A 23,913-nucleotide genomic window follows, 5' to 3' on the forward strand; every position below is an offset into this window, starting at 1 on the left:
TTGGTTGTGTGTGTTACTGCAGACAGATACGTTTCTGTTGCAGCACAGGAAGCGTTGCCTCCTCCTACGCTTACAGGAGTGTATCGGCGGCTGCAAACACACGCTAGCACATTCTTGGCAGAGCTGAGTTGTTTCAGTTTGCTTGTTGCAGCGTTGCCTTGGCACACAGCCTTCACCGTCTAACGGCCGATCCTCCCTAAAGTGAGGTAAGCTTTGACTTGTAGTTGGCTGTTTTCCCCCTGGACTGCATTTATTTTGTTCACAGGTGTTTTTTTACGAAGCTGTACAGTTTCTGAGTTAGAGGTTCCTCGCTGGTTGCTTGTTTAGGCTGCCCTGAACTCTGCCTTTGCAGAAGAACTTTGTCCTACAAATCTTTGGTAGTTTAACTTGCAGACAGTGCAGGACAGGTGGGTATAGACTTCAGCTCTGGTATATCTTGCTTCACACAGGAAGTGAACCACTCAGATCGTATCCTCTTCCCTTCGGTTAATGCCACTGCTACAGTCTTTGCTCTAAAGCATCCTCGGTGCACAAACGGTTTTATTTTAGTTTTTATTCACGTCTTTCAGGGTCAGAGGTCAGCCTGAGCCATAGCAACATGTCCGAGACTGCAAAGCTCCACCATCCCAGCCCTCAAGCCAAGGGGGACAAGAGCCATGGAGGCGACTTCAGCTACGTGGGCATTGATGCTATCCTGGAGCAGATGAGGAGGAAGGCCATGAAGCAAGGCTTCGAGCTCAACATTATGGTTGTGGGTGAGTGAAGAACTTAAAGCCATTTATCTGAACCTAAAGCTGTAACTAACAACCACACACCCTACAAATGACCTAAGAATGGTGCGTGAAACAGTTACTGTGAAGAAAATGAACAAACAAGCCCGAGGTTGAAAACCTCTAAAATCTTCACTAGCACAGATGTCTCTGATTGGGCTTGAAGCTGAGGTGATTCACAAAAATGGGACTCAGGACTAGGGATGGGTACCTTTGACATTTGAATCGATTCGGTACTAATTCCCGGTACCTAGGAATCGATACCGGTACTTAACGGTACCAATTTTCGATACTTTTGAGTGTTTATTATTTTAATTCTCTTTTATAATTAAATATATATTTTTCTCAATATATAACCATATTTGATAAATATCACGATAAATAACATACAACTGTTTGTATTTTAACATCGTCCTTGTAGTTTTATAAGCTGATAATTAAACTGAAGCAAACATCTTTACTGTGAACTAAATTTACTGTGTATCTTCATTCCTTTTGCCGTCCTTTTTCATTTGATTTTTCCTACTGGGAAGTTAGAATTTCCGAGGAGAAAGCGAACGCACCGTTAGCTGATAACAATGGTGGCAATGGAAGCTAACATATCAAGCTAACGTTATCTTAAACAGTTTATTTAACTGCTGGAACAGATTAAAACGATGATGCCTCACACTTAGATCGTTGTCACTGGTTTCATCTTCACCCAATCACCCGTCGCATTTAGTAAAGTGAAGCCAAACTTTAGAGCGCGTTCATGTTCTTCCAGTCGTAAATTTGGAGTTCCGAGGAGAAAGCGAACGCACCATTAGTGAAACGGAAGCTAACAAATCAAGCTAACGTTATCTTAAACATTTTATTTACGTACCGGAGCAGATTAAGATGAGAATGTCTCACTTGGATCGTTGTCGCTGGTTTCATCATCACCCAGTTACCCATCACATTTAGTGAAGTGGACCCAAGCTTTAGCGTGCGTTCTTTCTACCGTGCTGCTCTGTTTACAACTCGATCACAGCGAGCGACGACATAACGCTCTTGCGCATGCGCAGCTGTCTAGGCAAGTTCTCGTTGTGAAGGACGGGTACCGAAACGAGGCACCGTTTGAAATGACGTGAATCGGTGCTCAGTCGGTACTGTGGAATTCGGTCGGTACCTTAAAAAGTACCGAATTCGGTACCCATCCCTACTCAGGACTGAACCTACATCAGTTATGTTCTGCAGAAGTTCAGAGATCATAAAAGTCAGTTCTCCGCTTTCACACTTTAAGCACCAAAGATGTTCACATTTCCAACATGAAACGTCTGCAGCTGCCGTTCGTGTCCCTCCTCTTTGTCTTTTCTTGAGTCAGAAAACATGGCGTCTTCCTCTCCAAGCTCATTTTCTTATACTGCGTTCGTCCAGAATGTAACAAACAAACAAACAAACAAACAAAAAAAAAGCCACTCGAGTGGACAACAGAGGCTGAGATTTGCAGCATAAAGACGATCAGTCTGACAAGCTGACACACGTCAGTGGAAATGTCACGGCGCCATGCTTTACATGAGCAAGGACACACACACACACAAACACACACATGCACGTGTGCGTGTAAATCCCTCTTACATGAACTGATAGCTTCAGTTTTCATCTTGACATTTTCGGTACCTTTCATAATTAGTTTTTTCAGGGCTGGAGCTGGCCACGCCCACCCATCCCCCACTCAGACAGCTATAAGCTGAGAACCTCTGGTATCTGGGAGGGGCTCTGTGAAGAGCTGCTGCTTCTCCTCTAGTGGCTGAAGCGGCGCTCTCTTGCACATAACAGATGGTTCTTTTCTACTTTCCCAGTTTGTGACATAACAAATGGGGAGTTTTTGAATCGGCTCGTTTTAGGCACATAACTCCTAAAAAGACAAAAACAAAACCTGATGTTTTTTTTCCCCACATGATAGTAAATGCAATATAGAACCACATAGCAGCACAGAGGATGTAAAAGACATACCTTGCATTATACACTGTCTGCACCCCCCATCACCACCAAACTAAGGTCACACTCGCTTAATGTTACGTCGGACCGCCTTCGGCTTTGATCACGACACACATTTGCTGTAGCATTGTATCGATAAGCTTCTGCAAAGTCACCAGATTCATTTCCATCCAGCGTTGCATTAATGAGTACGTTTACATGCAGCCAATATCCGGGTTATGATCGGGTTAAGGTCGGTATTCGGGTTTCTGAGTTGATCAGAATAACCCGTTAACAAGCATAAATAGAAAGAGTTACCTCTAACTTGCATAACCTGATTTAAATGCGGACGTTGGGGTAGCGTCAGGACGTGTGGACTACGTCCAGACGCAATATGCGTCATTTCCGGTTCTTCTTGTTCCGGTATCCGTGAAAACAACAACATGTTTCCTAGTTCGGAAGAGATAGCGACCGCGTTTGTTTGCGCTTTAGTTTCCTCGTCACTCCAAAAGTGTGGTGCTGTGCCGCGACTCGTCATGTTGCTCCCAACTTGTTGTTTACTTCCGGTGTTCTGGCGCATACAAGACGTCTCGCTACTCAAAAGACCAAGATTCCTTGTGAACAGAGCATGCGCAGAACACACGCTTTGATGGGGATATCCCGATATGCGTTTACACGACCAAACATTCGGGTTAGAAAAGGGTTACCCCAGGTGTAGTAACCGGGTTTTTGGCGGTGTTTACATGGCCATACGGAACCAGGTTATTGTGAATATTCGGGTTTTAAAAGGGTTACTGGCTGCATATAAACACACTCAATGTTTAACCAAGATCTTGCACTGACGATGGTAGAGTCTGACCGCCGCACAAAGCCTTCTCCAGCACATCCCAAAGATTCTCAATGGGGTTGAGGTCTGGACTCTGTGGTGTCTCATGCTCCCTGAACCACTCTTTCACTATCTGAGCCCGATGAATCCTGGCATTGTCATCTTGGAATATACCCATTCTAAGGCTGGGAAATAAATCTAAAATATATCGTTTTCGAAATTTCTGACTCTTATCTAAAGAATTTTCCCCATGTTGATAAATTTGATTATAAAAAAAAGAAAAGATGTGTGTACTTTGCCAACGTTCATGTCCGTTCAAGAAGCTGTACCACCTTGAGTCACGTGAAAATGTGACTCAAAATGTGTGTGTGTGTGTGTGTGTGTGTGGGGGGGGGGTATTTTATAGTGATAAATATCATGAACCACCTGTCAGATTTTAATTAAACTCAGAACGTTGCTACTAGATGAAGCTGTGTGTGATAACTGTCTAAACCTCTGTTACTCTTCAACATGATCTCCAGCGTGATATTATTTTAATGATAATCACACTTTTAAAAGTTATTCAGGTTTCTTTGCTCCCCTGGTCAGATTTCTCCATCCGGAGTTCCTCAAAGGGGTTGTCGAGGCTTTTTCTGCGTTAGTAAACACACTTAGTGTCATATTTTGCCCAGCCACAGCTGTTTGTAAGAATCTGTTCTTAATCTGTTTTTGTCTTGTTAGAAAAAAATTAGACCTGTTTTTTCTCACTAGCAGCAGGTCAGAGACACCCTCCACCCCCACGGCTTGAGAAGTGTGAGAAGCTGCTGCAGTGGTCACAGCTTGGGTCACGTCAGCATTATTCTACTGCCTCTCTTTAGTCACTTTAAGGTCAGATCGTACATAATAATAATAATAATAATAATAATAATAATAATAATAATACCTGACAGTCCAGTTCAGATCCCAGGTTTCATCACTGCAGTGAAACCTCACACTCCTGCTGAAGGCTGACATGTTTCCACTTGTGGCCCTCCAGATACCTCCAGGAAAACTTAAAGTCATGGAGTGAATATGAATATTGTGTAACACTGTTGGGAAACTTGAGATGATTGAAGAAAAGAGCAGAGTAAAAACCTGAATACAGTTTAATATGATCAGATATGTTTAGTGGGCAGTTGGTGCCGAAGTGTTTTAAAGGTCTGGTCCATTAAGTTCTGAGTACAATTCATTATTTTACTGTGTCTACGGGTGAAACTGGAAGAATTAGAACTTGAAGCAAAAGTTGATCTGTTTCATTTTTCAACCTAAAAGGTGAAACTAAGCTTGGTTTATGCTTGACGCGTTCACTTTCCGCGCGGTGATGCGGCTCGCGGATGGAACGCGCTTCACAACTTGCAGCGTTTATGGTTCATGCGGCTCGTCTCTGCGGTGAGCCAATATTCTCCCAAACTGTAGGGGGCAGCATGGAGCTCTACGGCATGCATCCAACACTACACCATAGTAGAAGTAGAAATTACTGTTTACAACATGGCATTCCAGCATTTTTAACAGCGTTCTCGTCTTTTCCGACAGTGCGAGCTATTTCTCTCCAAGAATTATTAACAACATGTTGATCACGGTGATCTCTGAGAGCTGAATCATACAAATGTCTGTATTTACCAACCTCTGCCATACTAGTTCTTGCCGGTCCGCCATGTTTTTCCGCGTCCGTCCGTCCGCGTGGTTAGAAATTTTCCGAGGTGCGCGTTGCAGAAATTCTGGGCCGTGCGGAGGCGCGGTGGAGGGGCGTGGTTGTTAAAATGACGCAACTTTTCCGCGCAGAACCGTGCGGGCCTCGCGGACGCTTCAAGCATAAACCAACCTTAATCTTTGCAGAACCAGATATTTCAAGCCTTAATTTGTTCTAACTGTGATGACTGTGGCTTACAGCTGATGAAATCCCCACTCAATCTCAGACAATCAGAATATTTTAAAAAGGTTCAATATTCTAAACTTAAATGGTCACACTCTAATCAGCTGGTGAACCCAGAACACCTACAAAGGGTTCGCGACAGTCTAAGATGGATTTGGGACACAAATAAACCTTTGCACCAAATTCTCATTTTTCCAGTTTCCTGCACGTGTCGAGGATCGACAGTGATGCGGCGACACTGAAGTCTTCAAACAGAACAGAGAGAAAAGCATTCTTTAGGCTCAGGATGAGAAAGTAGGCCTGAGAGGTCGAGACAGCTGTGTGTGTGTGTGTGTGTGTGTGTGTGTGTGTGTGTGTGTGTGTGTGTGTGTGTGTGTGTGTGTGTGTGTGTGTGTGTGTGTGTGTGTGTGTGTGTGTGTGTGTGTGTGTGTGTGTGTGTGTGTGTGTGTGTGTGTGTGTGTGTGTGTGTGTGTGTGTGTGTGAGTCGTGTCCCTGTGGTCCCATTCAGATGATGCCTCCCCTCAGCTGGCTGACCTCAGCAGTGTGTGTGTGTGTGTGTGTGTGTGTGTGTGTGTGCGTGCGTGCGTGCGTGTGTGTGTCTGTGTGTGTGTGTGTGTGTGTGTGTGGTTTGCTGTGTACATCTGCCCTCTTAGCCCCCACAGGTTGCTCCTCTGACCCTGCCATTTCCTGCTTGGCGTCTGGTCCCAAATACACACACACACACACACACACACACACACACACACACACACACACACACACACACACACACACACACACACACACACACACACACCTAATATTTAGGGCTACTGTCATGTCCACATGGTCTGCATCCGTCTTGCTGTGTGGAAAGATGAGTTCAAGCTCAGGTCTGTGAGTTTTAATCACGTGCGTATCTGACGTGCTAATGTGTCTTTCTGCGTGTGTGTGTGTGTGTGTGTGTGTGTGTGTGTGTGTGTGTGTGTGTTTCAGGACAAAGTGGCCTGGGGAAGTCCACCCTGATGAACACGCTGTTCAAATCCAAAGTGAGCCGTAATAAGTCGGTGCAGACCGACCCAGAGGAGAGGATCCCCAAGACGGTTGAGATCAAGTCCATCAGTCACGGTTAGCCTGCAGCCTCTATGCACCACACATATGGTGTATTAATAATGCAGCGTGTGTGTTTTCACACCGCTCCATCATAATGATGTGTGCATTTCTCTACTGTGAGCAGGCCGGTGGAAAATGGCATGAATATTGTTTCTACTCTTAGATATCGAGGAGAAAGGCGTGAGGATGAAGCTGACGGTCGTCGACACTCCAGGCTTCGGGGATCAGATCAATAATGAAAACTGGTGAGTGACGTCAGAAGGTCCCTCGTTTGTCACTCGTGATCGTCATAAAATAAAAAAAAATTAAAAAAAATCCTGCAGGAAACTTTAATGTTGGTTTGTAAAATTAATTATTCTGCAATCAAAATAAATCTGCCTCATATCAGGACATCTGAAGCTCTTCTCAATTTAGTTTCCTATACCTGAAAGAGGTGCTTTGCTCATGTTTTTAACACATTTGTAGTGGTCTGTTGTGGCAAAGAAAGCCTTGTGGGACAGAAAGCTCCGGTGTGCCTGTTTCAGCACGGAGAACTCAGCCAGAGGAATAAGTGGCTTCAGACAACAGGATTTGGAGTCTAATTTCCTGATATTTGAACATTAAAGATGTCACCATAGTAGGAAATTGAACAATTATCCCTTGACTATTATGGTTGAATATTGTAAAGATGTTATCAGTTGCAACAAACTCATACATTCTCTCTTTATGGTGCTAACACTGTTCTCCGTATGCTGGCTGTGGGCGTCTAGGGGAGCTGGGCTCCTGTCACACAGGTGTTTTACATGCAGCTTCAGCCAGCTGGTGAAACACTTGTTAATGACTATTGGGATATAAATAAGTGTTGTGCAATCTTATCTCAGGGTATGCAGCATAAAGAAAGTAGAATTAATTTGGTTTCCCTCCTCTACTCTCCTGTTTCAGCTGGCAACCCATCATGAAGTTCATCAATGACCAGTATGAAGCCTACTTGCAGGAAGAAATCAACATTGAAAGGAAGAAAAGGATCCCAGACTCCAGGGTGCACTGCTGCATATACTTCATCCCTCCAACTGGTCACTGGTAGGTTTCAGCGTTAAAGAGACAAATCAGCAGGAGTCACTGACATGAGTCCGGCCCGTGGTCCAGCCTCCTGATCAGGCTCCTCGTACCACTTGGTTCAAACTTTCTGCTCTAATGACTCTACAGCACTCGAATATCTACGTGGCAAACACACCTGCTTGACCTCTGTGTGCACAAACCCAACAGCTGTCCACTTAAAATACAAGAACTGTGTCCAACTGTGGGATGACACGCTCATCATCTGCTGATGGCTCCACAGCTGCTGCTTGTGTGTGTGTGTGTGTGTGTGTGTGTGTGTGTGTGTGTGTGTGTGTGTGTGTGTGTGTGTGTTACACTGCCCTTTTGCTGAGAATCAGACTTTATGAATTCAGTCTCAGTCTTTAAATACCCACAGTTCTGATTCTCAATTATGGCGGGGTATGGGGGTCAAAATTAAGACTGCTGCCCAGCAGCAGGAGGCTATATAAATTCTGAAGCAAACTAGCGACCTGATTAATGATAAGCTGGTGCCGGTAACTGAGAGGCTGGCGCTGCTTACTGAGGAATAGCACCTTTACCGGCGTTACTACTAGATACGCTAGGGACTAGCAGCCCTCGGCTGGTCATTGACTAGTTCACACACTCCCTCTGCTGTCTATTAGCATGGATAGGCTAGCGTTAGCCTGGACGGGCTGGTGTTAGCATTGGAGAGGCTAGCCATTAGTGTGCCTAGGCTGACCACTAGCTGGATTTCCTACCTCCTCGACGGACCATTAGCATGGATAGGCTGGCGTTAGCATCAGAGAGGCTAGCCATTAGTGTGCCTAGGCTGACCACTAGCCGGATTTCCTACCTCCTCGACGGACCATTAGCATGGATAGGCTGGCGTTAGCATCGGAGAGGCTAGCCATTAGCGTGTCTAGGCTGGCCACTAGCTGGATTTCCTACCTCCTTGTGGGACCATTAGCATGGATAGGCTGGCGTTAGCATCGGAGAGGCTAGCCATTAGTGTGCCTAGGCTGGCCACTAGCTGGATTTCCTACCTCCTTGACGGACCATTAGCATGGATAGGCTGGCGTTAGCATCGGAGAGGCTAGCCATTAGTGTGCCTAGGCTGGCCACTAGCTGGATTTCCTACCTCCTCGACGGACCATTAGCATGGATAGGCTGGCATTAGCATCGGAGAGGCTAGCCATTAGCATGTCTCAGAGAGTCTCTAGTCAGCTAGTGGCCAGCCTAGGCACGCTAATGGCTAGCCTCTCGAATGCTAACACCAGCCCGTCCAGGCTAACGCTAGCCTATCCATGCTAATAGACAGCAGAGGGAGTGTGTGAACCAGTCAATGACCAGCTGAGGGCTGCTAGTCCCTAGCGTATCTAGTAGTAATGCCGGTAAAGGTGCTATTTCTCAGTGAGCAGCGCCAGCCTCTCAGTTACCGGCACCAGCTTATCATTAATCAGGTCGGTAGTTTGCTTCAGAATTTATATAGCCTCCTGCTGCTGGGCAGTAGTCTTAATTTTGGCCCCCATACCGCGCCATACTCAATAGCGAATCTAATACTCTCAGGCCATGCAACCCAAAGGAAGTGTTGAAATACTGCAACAAAAACTTCTGAAAACATCTAGTCTGCAAACGTGTGGAATTGAAATGACAACATTTCATTGTATTTGTTGTGCTGCTACTGTTCAGTCTGACTGCAGCTGTTGTCTATAAAACTGTGGCCCATTCGTTGACCTCCAAAGGTCCCGGTTACCAATCAGAGAGCAGTTTTCATGTTCGTACACAGAAGTAGTTTTAATCTGTGTTGGCTCTTGTTTGTGGGGTACCCCAAGGCTCTGTCTTGGTCCTCAGCATTTTCTCACTATGTGCTTCACTTACGATCCATCTTCAGAAAACACACGTCAGTTATTTGGTCCTAGTATGTTTTAATGAAGGCAAATGACATTGATTGATTCTTTTGAAGACATTTTACTTCTAATCTGAGGAGCTGACCCGCAAAAGTCTGCAAGATGGAAATCTCTAAAGACCAGTAACTCCACCCCCTAGCCAACGACCGACATTCTCTGATATCGTGTTTCAGCTGACTCTGGATCCACTTGCAACCACATTAGAACAAGTAAAAGGAACAACCGCCCGCCGCCTGGGACCTGATGCTAGTGGAAATGCCTCAGAACTGGGCCGACCAGATTCAAGCCATGCTGATTAGGTGACCATGACCTGGATGACTGAGAACCGATGTATAATAATGTGGTTGTCTAGAGTTGTGCAGCAGAAATCTTAATGGTCTGGCACCACCTTACCTGCCTGATTAATGCAGCTTACACACCAGACTTTATTTCAAATTTGTTTTTGTTTTTAACTTTTCTTAAATACTTTTATTGAAGTACCCGTTTTAGCTTTATCTTCAGCGATTGCTGTTTTAAAATGTTCGGTGGGTCTTAAATGGACTCGGCTTCTCCAAACAAAGCAATCAAAGCTCCAAATGGGACCTTTGTTGGGTGAGATGATCACATTGTTCCTTTCTGAATGCTGTTTCTTGGTTTGGATTTTGGGAAGTTTAGTTTTTCTCCTTATTGTTAATCAGGTCTAGGACTGCAACTAACGATTATTTTCATAATCGATTATAATCGATTAAATCGATTAATTGTTTCAGCTCTAATCAGGTCAAACAACCTTAGCATGGACTCACAACGGCCCTCCTGCATATTTTTAGCTCATCTTCTCCCTAATGTCAAAATATATTAAATGCATTAAGAAGAAGCCAGCTGATGTTTTGAAAACACATCTGTTATCGGCTCCATAGATGTTGCCAGAAGCTTCTGTCATGTGACCTGGGCTCAAGAGCATGGACTGAACTTCCTCAGAACTCACCTGAAAAGTGCTTTTCGTGTTTTTCTTTGAAGCTTTGATCCATTTGTGGACTCCGATGTCATTTTCACTAATGCGGGAGTTCAGTTTGTGGTTTCAGACAGAGGAACTGTGGTCAGAGAAGCAGAACACAGTTCTGGTATCGGAAGGTTTTCTGTCGGCTGCACCCTTCGCTCCAGTCTGACTGACGAAGCTGCACTTTGACTCTCGTCACCTCAGAAGTCATCACTTACTGCAACAGCAAAGAGAGATTTGCTTTGATGATATTTCTACATGTTAGGTTTCATTTTTCTCTTTTCCAAACACTTACGATTACAACCATAAATGGAAACAGGCATGCATGCATGGTTAGACACACACACACTGAACTGTAATGTTACTGTCGGTGCAGCATATGGTCATATGAGGAGGCACATGTGTGCAGTTGGAAGTAAACATGAATGCTCAGTCATGCTAATAATCCAACACACATTCCTGGTTGCATTATTCAGGTTATGCTGAAAATGTCACACACCGATCTGTTTTTCATGTCCACATATGAGATGTTTTGTTGTTTTTTTGTCTTTGATGCATGACTCGCTCCTCCAAACCAGGCTCACTATAGCTCCGTTCTCCTCCTCCCATGTTGAACACGTGCTCACCAGTATTACATCCTGTCTCGATGGTGGTATGCTTGTTGTCCTGCGTGGAGAACAAGCCTGGCTTCCCCTCCGTCCGCCCTTGGGAGTTTAGAACAGGCTGGCTGGGTTTGCACGAGGGTAACTGGAGGATGGCGCTGGGCTCTTGAAGGAAGCATGTGTTGAAGGTCTGCTGAAGGCAATACAGAGACTCGAAAAAGATGACATAGAAACAGAACAAAGATAAAAATGGAATAAGAGCTGCTGCAACAGGAAATGGTGTTTTGGAGGATGGAGGGGAGAGAAAAAACAGTAAAAAGGTGTTGAGATAAACACGTTTTATGGTTTAACCCTTTAAAAATAAACAGCAAACTTCCTCTAGCCTTACTGGCATCACACCAAGGAAACTGATGCAACATCAGATGAGATAGAATAGATTATTTCTGCCCTCTAGTGGCTGTTCTGTGTCATTACATCCAGGAACTCTTTGCAGACCATTTATTTGTCCCACACACAGAGAGGGGATCAGGGAAATGCTCTCACCCAAGTTTTTCTATAATTCTGCAGCCTGAGGCCTCTAGATGTTGAGTTCATGAGCCGTCTCAGTAAAGTGGTCAACATCGTCCCCGTCATCGCCAAGGCTGATACGCTCACCCTGGAGGAGAGGGACAGCTTCAAACAGACGGTAGGAAGACTTTAGTGTGAAAGGTTTTCTGTTGTTTGTGGATATTTGTGTGACTTATTTTTATACAAAATAACATCCACTTATAGTAACTAGATGGGGACATGGATCCACCTGGTTCAGAGCTCATTGTCTCTCTCTGAGAAGCTGCTGGACCGTTTTCGCTCTACAGGAGGCAGTCTTCCTCCATCAATCCTTTCATCTGTGAATTCCCTCTTACATGATAGAGTCTTTCCATTCTTAGAGAGATGGAAGCAGCTCTGTGGGGAAGTTGGCTCCCGTTTCCTCCAAACACGCCTAAACAGTGGTTGTCCCTGTCCCTCACTGAGAAGACGCGCTGCAGGGCTTGTAGCTGGTTTGTTTTGGTTGGCCACACAGACCCAGTATGACCCTGAAGAGTACTTACTAAAAGCTTTTTCTGCCCTTCAGTTATTCCTATTTCCAACCCACCGTGGAATCTGAACAAATTTTTTTTTTACCCAAACATCGAGCGTCAGCTTGTCCTCTGAGGTGGACGTCTGTTTGAGCTCTGCAGAACGAAGCTGAGGTGGCTTTTTAACTTTATTCATTCAGCTCACGTTATAAACACAACCTTGAGAAAATCGGCAAGAACAAACAATAAAATGGTCACGTTGGAGTAAAAAGTGTTTTAAAAACAAACAGTTTGTCTTTTTAATGCATGAACTTCAGTCATCAGGGTGTGAAAGTCTTTAAAAGTCCAGTTAAACTCTTATGTTCATGCAATCTCTCTGTTTTTTATCAACATATTTGAAATGCATGATTTATTTTAGGCGTAGAGTTGACTTTGTGTGTGTGTGTGTGTGTGTGTGTGTGTGTGTGTGTAGATCAGGGAAGAGCTGCGAGCCAATGGGATCGACGTTTATCCCCAGAAGGAGTTTGACGAAGACGCAGAGGACAGAATGATCAACGACAAGATCAGGGTGAGCTCACAACAATGACTGGTTCTGACTGGATTGATGGGCTAAAGGCTAGTCACAGTAGGTCCAGTTCCAATGTAGATTTCTGATATTTTAGGAGAACTCTAATCTCATTTCATAAATCTTTACACATCTGTAAAGGTCACAGTTATTTCAGATAAATGTATGGCTATTTGCAGCTGACATTCATCGTAGAGCTAGCTCGGTCTCTAATGGAAGAAGATTTAATCAAACTAAATTTGCATGAATCATGAGATTTGAAGATTGGAAGCATTAGTAATGGAGTCCGGTCTCGGTCCGGCTCAGATTTGCTGTTAGCTCTTCAGACACGGTGTGTTTCTCACAGGGTATCCGCGGGTCCTTAAAAAGTCTTAAATTTGCTTTACCAAATTTAAGGCCTTAAAAATCCTTAAAAATGACAAATAATCCTTAAATGCAGTTTCCAAAGGTCTTAAATGACCAAAGACCCAATAAACAAGATATTTTTATTTCTATAAAATTTCGTGAATTTGTAGTTAGTGTTCAGCATTTTTTGTGTACGATGTTGGCGTAAGCGGAACCGTACACATTCAGTTGGTTGTGAAAGGGGTCTATTTTTAGATGAGCACATTAGCTGGTTAAGCTAGTGGGAGCTTGCACCATGGGGAAGTGCAAGTTTAATGGTAACTGGATGGCTAATCCCACGTTTGCGACGTGGCTAACACCGGTTCCAGGCAATAGCTGGAAATTATAGCTTGAATGAAATTTAAAAAAATAGCTTAAATTTGGTCAAAGTGGCCTTAAAAAAGGTCTTAAAAAGTCTTAAATTTGGCTTCCTTAAACCTGCAGATACCCTGTTCTCAGCCATTGGCATTGTGGGATTTCCTTTTAATGTAAAAACGTTATTTGGAGCGGAGTTTTTGCAGCGGAGTAAATGTTAGAAACCAAGTGAACTGGGCCATATTGTTGTGTTTCCCATCAGGAGATGATCCCTTTCGCTGTGGTGGGCAGTGACCAGGAGTACCAGGTGAATGGGAAGAGGATTCTGGGAAGGAAAACAAAATGGGGCACCATAGAAGGTAAATGACAGCTGTGAGCTTAGATCAGTCATCTTCACGCAGACACCACCTTCGTCTGCTCGTTTAGCTCAGCATTAACGTGAAACTGCAAGGAAACCTGAGCTACTCACAACAGAGAATAATTCACATAAACGTGCATCTGTGAGGGTTCCCAATTTCTCTCTCGATTCCGTTTCTATTAGTTCTTAACAGACAGACTTTTATTGTTTCTTTATGCATAAATTAGGTTATAAGGACATCGTGTGGTCAATTTGGGTACTGCAGTCCACGTTTCTAAACAAAAACTGACTCTCTCACTCCCATTCCATCAGTTTCATGTTTGTTGCCAGTTACAGATCAGCGCCAGAAGATGACAAGTGAAGACGAGGCATACACAGAAAATTGGGAAGTGTCATATCTGATATTGGTACTTTTGCACTTAATACACATTTTACAGGAGTGTGCTTCTGGCATTAGAGGGGTTGGCCATCTTGCTGATGGCTTGCTGTTAAAGGGGTACTTTGGCTCAAGTTTTAATTAAACTTGAGCCAGTATGTGCTAAAATGACCCTTAACAGGTAGTGTGCACGTACAGCATGTGCGCCTCGTGCACGACCCTACTATTGAAGCTGGCGTTACGCTTTTGGCCTGACCCCGGGTTTCCACAGGGGCCGTCAGCAGCACGTTACTGCAGCAGCACGTCTTGCTCGCGTAAGCTGCTGCTTGGCCCTTCCCACGAGACGCGAAGCAGCAGGGGAGCAGCTGTCACCGACAGAGCACGAAGTCACACGAGTGACTTTGTCAGTAAACACAACAACAAGCAGGAGAAAATTACAACATGGTTTGTGTTTTATGTTCTGTCCGTTTTATAATCGCCAATACGGACCTGAAAAACAAAGGAGACCGCTAGCTAGGTGATAACTTCTCACGGGGCCGAACAGTTAGTAACATTTTTTAAAAGTAAAGCAACCGGAAGGCAGTACGTTCTTTATTCTGAAAATCTCGGGAGCTTCTCTCCATTTCTGCGTCCGATTTCCTGTCTTTCCTTCCCCAAAAATGTCGAACTTGACCCGTTTCAGAGGCGTTGTGCGTAGAAAATAGAACCGGCGCGTAAAGGCCGCGACATGCTGCTCCTGAGACGCGGCCGACTCGCGCTGCTGACGGCTCCGGTGGAAAAGGTTCTGTTGACCACAGCGGTTCCTATCAGCAGCTATGACGTGCTGCTGCAGTAACGTGCTGCTGACGGCTCCTGTGGAAAGCCGGGGTGAGGGGGCAATCGCGAGCATAAAAATTAAAAACTCCGTAAAATCCCTTTAAACCACAACAGATAGCTACATCTTATAAGCTCCACTCTCCCTTATTCCAGTCAGAATTGACAAAGCTCCTCGGAGAAGCAAAACGTCTTCAAGAAACCAAAGAAGTCCAGTTGCCTTCATTTGAACCCTTTTGGAGTGACTACATCCCTCTTAATGCCTGATTTATACTTCTCCGCCTGCGTCAGCGTGGAGACACACACCGCCAAGTGAAGTCGGTGCAAAAGCTCTCCAATGGGCTCACAGAGGGTGACGAAGATGTGCCCAAAATCTTAAACATCAGTTGAACGTGAGAAAGACCGCAAGCCTGTGATTGGTCGGGACGCCAGCGGCAGACCCAGAATAGGCTGAAGAACGCGTCACGAAAAAAGCCTGAAATGATGAACGTTTACCCTCCTTAACTGAAGGAGAACAAAATATGGAGCAAATGTGGACAGAAATGACAGGACACGTGGGTTTAGAGGTGGCGACCGCATGAAGAGGTGGAAGAGAATGAAGGACAAAACAGTCTGTGTTATAAAGTCACTGAAACTTAAACACATTAGTAAATACACTATTGTGGACTGGATACATGAGTGTCATGGTGGAAGGATACCACAGAAAAGTGCCACGCCCCCTGTTGTCCTGGAGGGGAATTGCTTTGACACAACTCTGCTGCCTGTGCAGAAGTTCACATGTGAACATGGACGTAATTTTCACTTTAGAAGTGGGGTTGGGGGGGGGGGGGGGGTGGGGGGGTGTATCTTTACAGTATGCTCTAATGGGAAACAGGCTTCAACACAAACGGTTGTTTTCCACTTGGTCCTAGAGCTCAACCAGTGTCAATTTAATATTGCGTAATATTGTTTTTCGATGGTAAAAAGTGCAGGGGTCAAAACTTGACTTTGGAAAAAGTGGGGGGGACATGTCCCCCCCCCCCCCCCCCCCCCCCCCAAAATTACGTCCATGCATGTGAAAACCTTTCCGACACTCCTGTGTGCATCCCTCCGTTACGGAGCTCACGGAGAAGTATAAATCAGACTTAAGTTTATTTATTTATTTATTCATTTATTCAGTCATTCGTTCATTTATTTATTTATTTATTAAGGAGAAAGACCGACAACCCCCCAACCAGCTGAGAAGGAAAAGAGTTTCAGTGTAACCTTCCTTCCAACACGATTAAGACATTAGACAGTTTTAGGATTATTTCACTGTAAAATTCTCACATATTGCTCCGTTGAGCAAAGAAGCTATCCAGACCAACCCGACTTTCTGTGTAAAACAAATTGCCTTATAGTTTAATTAACTATTCTTAACTAGATTATTAGTAAACGTTCTACCCGACTAGTAAACTACTTCAATAGAACCATGTCTGATGACATGAACTAGGCTAAACGATCCTAAAAAGCAGCACATCGTGTCCGTTCTGAAGAAATTCTTAGACAAAAGCACCCAAGCCCACATCTAAAGCCCTGCGAGAAAGCAGTGTGTTTTATTTACTCAGGATATTTTTGCCCAGCGTAGAAATGTGTTTGCTGATCCGAGACATTTAAGTGTGACAAAAGAATAAATCTGAGGTGTCAGAAAAACATATTTGTTATTTATATGTTTGATCTCCAGTTGTGGCCTCACTTCTGAAGGATTAAGTTCTTTAATCTCGTAAACCTTCTGTAGGCCCCCTTTTGGACTTTTGAAGCCTTTTTATGTGAGAATCTCTTAACACCTCCACAGAGCTGCAGGTGAGAGAGGTGAAGCTGTGAGACAAATGCTGCTTTGTCCGGCTGAAAGCACAATAAGTGCTTTCTACCAAAACGGAGCAGCAGGAGGAGAGACGATGCTGCAGCACAAACTAAACCTAAAAAGCAGAAATCCAGAGTTGTGTCTTTTTCTGATGTTCAGGGTGGAGACATTTCTTTTATTTTCTAGATATTTTCTAGAGGGATTATGGGATATGTGGAATCGCCCATGACTGGTTAAGTAGTTATTTGACCAATAGAAATCAATTTGTACAGTTAGATGATGAAATTTCAGATTCACTAGAGATTACACACGGTGTCCCACAGGGGTCAGTGTTGGGCCCTAAGCTTTTTATTCTATATATAAATGACATTTGTGATGTGTCCAAAGTATTACAGTTCATATTGTTTGCTGATGACACGAATATATTTTGTTCTGGAAATGATTTAGAAATTATTATTCAAACTATGGTTTGTGAAATGTCTAAACTTAAGAAGTGGTTTAATGACAATAAATTATTTCTCAATTGGAATAAAACAAAATTCATGGTTTTTGGTAACAGAAAAACTAATGATTTAGTTACGTTGTCTATTGATGGTTTTTTAATTGATAGAGTAAATGAAGCCAGATTCTTAGGGGTTCTCTTGGACCATAAACTTACTTGGAAATCCCATATAAAATATATAAAACAAAAAATATCCAAAAGTATTGGAATTTTAAATAAAGTCAAAGGTTTTCTAGAAATTTCAACGCTTCAGACATTATATTACTCATTTATCTTACCTTACTTAACTTATTGTATTGAGGTTTGGGGCAATACGTATAAAACAAACACTAATCCTTTGTTTCTGTTACAGAAGAAAGTTTGGTGAATTCTATATAAAGCAAATCCAAGAGAACATACCAACAAATATTTTGTTCTATCTAAAATTATGAAATTCAAAGACTTAGTTAACTTGAAAATTTTACTAATTATGTTTAAGGCTAGAAATAATTTGCTGCCAACTAATCTACAAAGGTTCTTTGTTTTGATCCAAAAAATGATAAGAGTAGAAAGAAACCAGAGTTTAAAAGGGTATTTGTTCGTACTACATTAAAGCAAATGTGTATTTCAATATATGGTGTGAAATTATCGAATAACCTGGATGATGAATTAAAAAAATGTATAAAGATAAAATGCTAAAATCGTATGATTTGGTGAGTTGAGGACGGAGGATTAATGTTTCAGTAGTGATAATATTTGTGGAAGTAAGAGAGCGGTTTATTTTTGTGTATAAGGCTATTTTGTACTTTTTGTTAAAGGGGGTACGTCATATAAGATTTTTTCTTCTTCCTCCCCCTATTTCACTCGAATGCTCATATTCTGATTTGAAGTTTGTATTTTTAAACTTTGAGTGAAATAAATTATTGAATTGAACATTTTAGGAAGGTGTGTGCGGGCGATGCAAAGTAGGACAGCAGTTACATTTCTTCAGCAACTTCTCAAAGCTGCAGCAGCAGGAAAAAGCAGCGTTTCAGCTGAGTGCGATTTATTACAGCACGCTCCCTTGGTGCCTCTAATCAGCGCTCACAGGCTGAGCAGTCATTCCCCTCTCCTCCCCTTCAAAGTGAATTTAATTTCCTGCTCTGAATTTCAAAGCTTTTACATAAATGGCGCCCTCCTTTATTTCATTTTCCACCCTTGACATAATCTCTAATTCAAACATGTGTTGGCCCCTAGCGGAGGCACCAGCGACTTGTCATTGGGAGTTTGTTAAAACGTCTCATTTAGAGTTCTCCACTATGGAGGACAGATGGGATGCAATGAACTCCGCCCGGGCCGAGGAGGGTGCATCGACATAAATATACTGGACATCTCCTTTCCATAGGCTCCAATATCACGTTTTTGAGGCCAAATGGGAGGTGGCCACTACCGCCATTTTGACCGTGTCACAGGTTCCGTCAAGCCCAGACAATTCCACAAAAGGGAGGAGCTGAGGGTGAGGCTGTAAGGCTAGGATCAACTGACGACACCCGGTCGAACTATCTACAAGCTAACCTGAAGCTAACCCTGGCTAACCCAAAGCTAACACGGAGGTGGGAGCTAAGCTAACGGAGGTAGCAACCTAGCTACAACCGGAGTTAACTGTGCACAACACCAGAGCTTCTGAGTCAGAGATGCGCAGAGCCGCCGCTGGGGAGAACCGGGTGGAAAGGTTTCTATCCCAGAGCTCCACAACACGTCACGTGGGTCTGAGGCGGCGGTCACGTGGGTCTGATGCTCATTAATTATACAGAATTTTAGGCTTTTAATACACTTAAACAGAAGAGTGAGAAAAAATTCACCCCCCTCAGAGTTGTCATGAGTGTAAACTAGATCATTTAAACCAAAAACATGTTCTGGTACCAGGCTGTAAACATGTTTATATCTGCTGTGAAATTGGTATTTTTAACATGGGAGTCAATGAGGATTTGCTCACTTCTGACACCAACCCCTAGTGGATGAGGGTGGAACTGCAATTTATGGTACTTCCGGGTTTGATTCAATTTTGGAGCCGCATTGTGGAGGCTTGGGAGGGTGTGTTATCTCAGCTTACGTTAAAGAGCAAGTCAACCCCTACCAGATTCTAACTCAACTCCCACTTCATGTTTGAAAAATGCAACAAATGCTGTTGCCTGGCAGACCGAGAGGGCGGAGCTGCTAACAAATACACACACACACAGGCTCACGACAGCATTGTGACATCATAATATACCAGTTTACATCATAGCATACTTCTTAGCCAATAGCAGTGGCAGATTTAAATTAAAATACAGTGCAGAGTTTTTACCTGACAACGGCACAACACTGCCAGTTTTAGGCAGAATATTTAAATTTTAACTAAGATGCACTGAAATGCCAAATTATTGACAAAACGTGTCTGCAGCATGATTAGACACTCGTTCATTTAGTTTATCAGCAAAAAAAAAATATTTGGGGGTGACTTGCTCTTTAAAGGCTGCAGACTGGTGGCAGATCACCCTCAGTTGACGTGTGAGCAACACTGCCATCTGTTGGTGGGTTGGGGTGATGTGTTTAAAAAGCATTCAGAAATTCATGATTTTCCTGTTTTCCTCTTTTGTAGTTGAGAATATCGCGCATTGTGAGTTTGCTTACCTGAGGGACCTCCTCATCAGGTGGGAATCTATCTTCTGTTTGACCTTATTTCATGTGTTGAAAAACAAAACAGGTGAGACTGTAACATAAGGCAGTCCCAGTGAGCAGCCCTGGATCCATAAAAACCTTTATTCTCTGAAAGAATCATTACTAATAACAGTCCTTCAGATGAGCTGCATTCCTCCTGTTGCAGCATTTCCTCTCAAGCTTTGACTGTACATCTATAAACTTGAAGCTGCAGCCATTCAGAAGCAAGTTTCTATCAGAAACAATCACATTACCTGCTGTAGATGGCTCCCTGAAAAGCCTTTGTTTGGAGAAATAGTGTTTATGATTGATGAGCTAACAGCTAGATAAAGTTCAAAGTGCAAAACTGCTTTTTGAATCTCACCACATTTAAACAGAGTTTATTTTAATGACTGGATTTACACATCTTATGGTGCATCCCAACAGGCTCTAAACCAAATTATTACCGTAAATCCTCTAATACAGGCCTGTATTCAATTAAAGGCCGGGTCTCATATTTTGGCCAGTGTCGGAGTCGGCGGAGGTGAATAATGGCCGGCCTCTTATTGTGGCCGGGTGGAATGTGGTAACAAGCAAGTACGGGGGGCGGTTGTGTCATCGTCTCACTTTTGATTTGCCAGTGATAGACCGCGAGGGTAACTAACCGTGCGGAGACGAAGAGGAGGCGAAAATTTAATATCAAGTTCAAAGAGAACGTGCTGATTATGCTACAGCACACTGGGGAGCAGTAGGGGTTGTATGAACTAGTCGACTTCACTATAGTGACTTTTTATGCCTGTCATCGACTAGTCGCTGTCACGTGATAATGACCGGCAAGATGCAGCCCTCGGAAAAGACAGCAGCCTGCTGTCAGCAGGTGACAAGCTCCTGCGCGTCGGGAGGCAACGCGCTGTGCCAGAGCGTCGGTACTGACACACGATCGTTCATGTCGGCTCATTTCCTTTAATAACAGGCAGGACAGAAAAATAGTCAAATAAAAACAAGTTAGTTTTTGTACCTGCTGGTTGCAACAAACAGACACCATTGAAGGTAATCAGAAGTGAGGAACAGAAAATGAAATAATTATTTTAATGTTTAGAGCAGCAGGAACTCCGAGAGGCTGCAGGCGCATCAGTGAGTTTGCGGCCGCTGCGCAGGGGGAGGGGGGAGAGGGCTGAAGCAGAAACTACCGTTGTTAAAAGAAATGTGTTTAACTTTGAAAATGTGGGCGCAATTTTAATTGTCAAAAACTCCAGCGAACCATTAGTTCATTTTGCTCAAATAGAAATTGAGGCCTGCCTCTAATTCTGGCCCGCCTTCCAATAAAGGCCTGGAGCTTGATGAGCTTGAGTCAAATACAGACCCGGGCCTGTATTAGAGGATTTACGGTATATTAAAAAAACACCATGACTCATAAAAATGTAATTATATATTTTTACACCTCTAAAGTTTTTACGGAACATGCTTTTTGCGTGGAATTTTGCAGATTTTTGTTTGAATACCAGCAGTAGAAGCTAGCCGTGGCATTAGTGGCAGGACTCCTTTTATGTTTCTGTAAAAGTGACAGTTTTCGGTAAGACTTACAGCTGTGTGATAGTTTGATAGTAATGCTGCAGAAATCGCCGCGACATTTGGAGCCATTGTTAAAAAGCAGCAAAACATTCTGGTATTGGCTGGTTTGGACTAGTTTTTTCCTCATCAGGCATAAAACTTATTTTTGCATTCAGGAAGTTCTCTACCGTGGGTAAGAGTTTGATGGACCTTTCATACGGAAGGACACTTCTGTGTGTGCAGCTCAGGGCAACGCTTGATGCTGGAGGCTAAAGGACCATTTTTACTTGCAGGACACACATGCAGAACATCAAAGACATCACAGGGAGCATCCACTATGAGACGTATCGCGTCCGGCGGTTAAACGAGTCCAACCCCCATCTCATTTCTCAGCCGCCCAACCATCTGGACGCGCAGTCCAAGGCTAACGGTCAGCTGGAGGAGCAGGCCGGCGCCCTGCAGGCTAACGGAGTGGCCCCTCAGCACGCAGCCTTGTCCCGCGAGATGTAGGGAGCACCAGTTCACCCTAGCAGGACACGACCTGGCACAGAACGTCCACTCTGTCATGCCCTGTTCACACACACACACACACACACACACACACACACACACACACACACACACACACACACACACACACACACACACACACACACACACACACACACTGAATCCCTTCTTTGGTCGTCTCTTACCGTGTCACAGCTGATGAATTAGTTACAGATGTCTCACTCCTGAGTGACCTTATGACCAGAACAGCACCAGAAGAAACAGCGTCCTGTGTACAGAAAACCTTTGACTGAACCATCTAAAAGCCTGGTTTGTTTCGTGCTGTGGTGTATAGTTTGTATAGTTACCAGGGTTACCGTAGGGACGTTAGCTTTCTAGTGTTTGTGACTAGCTTTGCCGATGTCGTTGACACCTCCGCACTGTGAAATGGAAAAAGAATGAGTCAGAAGTGTGGAGCAGTTTTTGAAAATGAGCCCCATAGTCATTCTTATTCTGACGTTTTAAACCCCTTCCTGCCTATTTCTATATAAAGCCGTAAGTGTTTGTGTACAACAGCCATCCTTTCTTGCTCCTTTACTGTGTATTTTTATTGCTTATAAATGTTCTAATGTTAATGTAGAAGGCTGGGGTGCAGCTGTTTGTCTCACACAGTCGTTTTGTTCACTTTCTGGACTCGAACCAAATACGTCTGTTTGATCTAACGAAAGAAAGCACATACAGTATGTAGCGTTGACATATGGGTCTGTATTTATATGTGACGTTTGATGTAGTCCATTTAATTCCTCCGTTTGCCTTCCTAAAGTTTGTTTCAGGTCAGAGACGGCAGCATCAAATGTGGGTTTAGACTGTCTTGCAGCACGTTTCCCGTTTCCCAGCCTGCACTGTGTCAAGCATCCAATAACTTTAGCGATTAGAGCTAATCCTGCTAATAAATCACATTTCCATGAGTAAGTCTGCAGCGTTTTACTGCCAGTTATCTGTTACAGCTGTGAGGAAGAATCTGTGCCTGAAACCTTAAAATGATGCCAATCTTTGAATAAATGCAACAGTTTCTGCAGCTAGTTACTATTTTTGAAACAAAATATTTGATAAAACACAAACTCAAGGGATGTTTAATAGACTCGGTGTATTTATATCCTTCTGATTTCCAAATGAAAAATAATTTTGAGTCGAAGCAAACTTATTTTCCAAATTACAATAAAAAATGTCTTCTCTAGAAAAAGTGATCGGATTCCACTTTGTTTACTGTTGTATAGTTCTTGTGTACTTTGTTATGCCATTGTAGACTAAGGTTTTATCCTCGATTTGCTATCTGAAATGAATAAAGATTGATATTTTTACCGTTTGAGAGTGAATGTTTTTATTGTGAGGTGTGAAACAGATGGACTACTAAACTCAGGAAAAAATACCAAGATATAAATTCATTGATCCCAAAGTGGGGAAATTTGTGCATTCATCACTAGTAGAAAAACGACACGTTTAAATCCTTTGAAGCTGGTTTCTGCAGAAAGATGAGCAATAAGTATCTTACCTGTTGTAGATGGCTCTTAAAGCCTGTCTGGAGAAGTCTTCTGAGAAGATTAACAATCTACTGGCTTAAATGTCTTAAAGCAACACTACCCACTAGTCCCATCTGCAGGCCCGGCGTCAAGGCCGGGCCTGGGCGGGCCGGGCCCGCCCATTTGCCGATCTGGCCCGCCCAGGACAGATTACAGCACCGCATGCAAATGTATTGGCTCGAGACGATCAACAGAGGGCGCTCTAGGTTACTAATCGACAGTTTTAGCTGCAGTAGAAGAAGACGCTTTGGTACAGTAGCTTGCTAAAATGGATATCAGAGCTTGGTTTAGCAAACAGAAAAACAATGCTAGCACAAGCAGGGATGACGCATCATCAAAAAAGCCAGTGCAGCCAGAAGTTGCAGCTACAAGCGCTTCTGTTCCTCTTCTCTCCGTGCCTCCAGCACAGTCTCAGCAGGCAATCGC

At 43.6% G+C, this 23,913-nt stretch overlaps 1 protein-coding gene across 9 annotated transcripts in view; it reads left to right on the forward strand.

Moving 5' to 3' along the window:
- The window catches only part of septin9b (septin 9b), a 140,003-nt gene extending 116,730 nt beyond the window's left edge, over positions 1 to 23,273 (forward strand). For 8 of the 9 annotated variants that reach the window (XM_054751778.1, XM_054751780.1, XM_054751779.2 and 5 more), the window contains 9 exons: positions 570 to 755; positions 6,401 to 6,532; positions 6,681 to 6,762; positions 7,439 to 7,576; positions 11,608 to 11,725; positions 12,568 to 12,663; positions 13,622 to 13,718; positions 19,830 to 19,881; positions 21,712 to 23,273. In XM_054751778.1, coding sequence (XP_054607753.1) covers positions 570 to 755; positions 6,401 to 6,532; positions 6,681 to 6,762; positions 7,439 to 7,576; positions 11,608 to 11,725; positions 12,568 to 12,663; positions 13,622 to 13,718; positions 19,830 to 19,881; positions 21,712 to 21,928 — 1,118 coding nt within the window. In that variant the 3' untranslated portion in view covers positions 21,929 to 23,273. Of the gene's footprint in view, positions 1 to 60; positions 207 to 569; positions 756 to 6,400; positions 6,533 to 6,680; positions 6,763 to 7,438; positions 7,577 to 11,607; positions 11,726 to 12,567; positions 12,664 to 13,621; positions 13,719 to 19,829; positions 19,882 to 21,711 lie in introns of those variants that run through there. The other variant, XM_054751783.1, reaches the window with a different exon arrangement.
- Positions 23,274 to 23,913: the final 640 nt, after the last annotated feature.

Source organism: Nothobranchius furzeri, chromosome 7 (genome assembly GCF_043380555.1).
Source record: "Nothobranchius furzeri strain GRZ-AD chromosome 7, NfurGRZ-RIMD1, whole genome shotgun sequence".
In the NCBI taxonomy this organism is placed as follows: domain Eukaryota; kingdom Metazoa; phylum Chordata; class Actinopteri; order Cyprinodontiformes; family Nothobranchiidae; genus Nothobranchius; species Nothobranchius furzeri.